The sequence below is a fragment of the Monopterus albus genome, unplaced genomic scaffold (genome assembly GCF_001952655.1).
Source record: "Monopterus albus unplaced genomic scaffold, M_albus_1.0 scaffold687.1, whole genome shotgun sequence".
NCBI lineage: Eukaryota > Metazoa > Chordata > Actinopteri > Synbranchiformes > Synbranchidae > Monopterus > Monopterus albus.
In genome coordinates this window covers 13388-14844 of record NW_018128567.1, presented here as the reverse complement: position 1 = coordinate 14844, position 1457 = coordinate 13388, and the positions used below count along the sequence as shown (strand labels likewise).

Below are 1457 nucleotides of genomic sequence, written 5' to 3'. Positions count from 1 at the left end.
AGTGGGGTACTACATAACTGTGATCTCAATATTGACTAAAACAATCTGGATTATTATTTTTGCCATAATCCGCAGCCCTAGATTGGAGTAGATATGACTAGATTGCAATATTGAAGAGCCACATTATAAAAACAGTAGCAGTGCTACTGTTTTGTTTTCAGATGTTGACCTGTAACACAGAAAACATCTGCTGAAGGAAAAGTCTTTAAATATGTGGATTAATCATGTTAATCCAGTTTACATGGCAGTGGGTGATGCTGTACAGTGACTGGAAAACAATGCATAGAGCTTATTACCAAACAAAAACAACAACAGAGTAATGAATACACACAGTCATGGAAGAAAAACAGCCTCTGCCACAGCCAGTGTCATGGTACAGCCACATTTTACTAGTGACACACTCACAGTATCAAAAAATATTGATTATAATCACCATTTCGATTAAAAAATAAAATCATGCAAGGTTATGTGAAGCTGACAATCAGCAGTCAGACACAAAGAGGATCTCAGATACTAATTTCTACAGTAAGGTTGTTTTGTTACTATGCAGTTTAAAGACATTTTGAATTTATGAATTTGAACATGAACAAATTAATGAGCAAGGTAAATCTCAGTCATTCACAGCATCTCTACTGTACATTGGCCTCACAGGAGCCAGTCTGCAGAATCTGAAGAGTGACAACGAGTTTAACAGATTTTCTAAACCAGGGATAAAACAAGGCATAGATCACAGGGTTTAGACAGGAGTTAAAATAGTACAGAAAAACCACATAAGATGCAGATGATCCATTAAACACACTGTCCCCTGCAAGAGACACACAGTAATATGGGCAAAAACACATTAGAAACCCCAGAACAAGAACACCCAGAGTCCTGGCTGCTTTCAGCTCAGACTTCTTTGTTGTTAGAGTCACTGAACGCTGCAGTGTGACAGCTGTGATGTGAGAGCGCATGGCACGGGCCTGAGACACGGCCACAACAAACACTCTCATATACAGAACTATGATGGCAGTAATGGGGACAATAAAGGTAAAAACAAGGTCAACAGCTTCTGTAATATAATCAATGCCGACCACACACTGACCATAGCAGGAGTTATATCTGTCAGGCTGAGTCAAGTCATTCTTTAAATAAAGACCACTGTAGAAAAAATAATAGAGCCAACACAGACAAACACTGAGTTTGACTCTTCTCACAGTGACTCTGGTGGGGTAATGCAGAGGGTCAGAGACAGCAACGTAACGGTCGACTGATATGAGAACCATGTCTCCTATCGAAGTACTATAAACAATGCAGGATAAATATTTGTACAGTGAACACATGACATCACCAAGAAACCAGCAGGTAGTTAATCTGAAGATTTCTCCAGGCATCAGCAGGAGGCCCACGAGAAAGTCAGAGACAGCCAGAGAGAGGAGGAGGATGTTAGTGGGTGTGTGGAGCTGCCTGAAGGGAAA

General features: G+C 40.3%; 1 protein-coding gene across 1 annotated transcript in view; it reads right to left on the bottom strand.

Annotated features, from left to right (window-relative positions):
- Positions 1–629: 629 nt before the first annotated feature.
- LOC109953474 (trace amine-associated receptor 4-like) overlaps positions 630–1457 on the bottom strand; it is a 4621-nt gene continuing 3793 nt past the window's right edge. Inside the window, exons 2-3 of the mRNA XM_020588958.1 lie at positions 1085–1446; positions 630–934 (exon numbers count right to left, since the gene is read on the bottom strand). Of these exons, the coding sequence (XP_020444614.1) occupies positions 630–934; positions 1085–1446 (667 nt within the window). The remainder of the gene's footprint in view (positions 935–1084; positions 1447–1457) is intronic.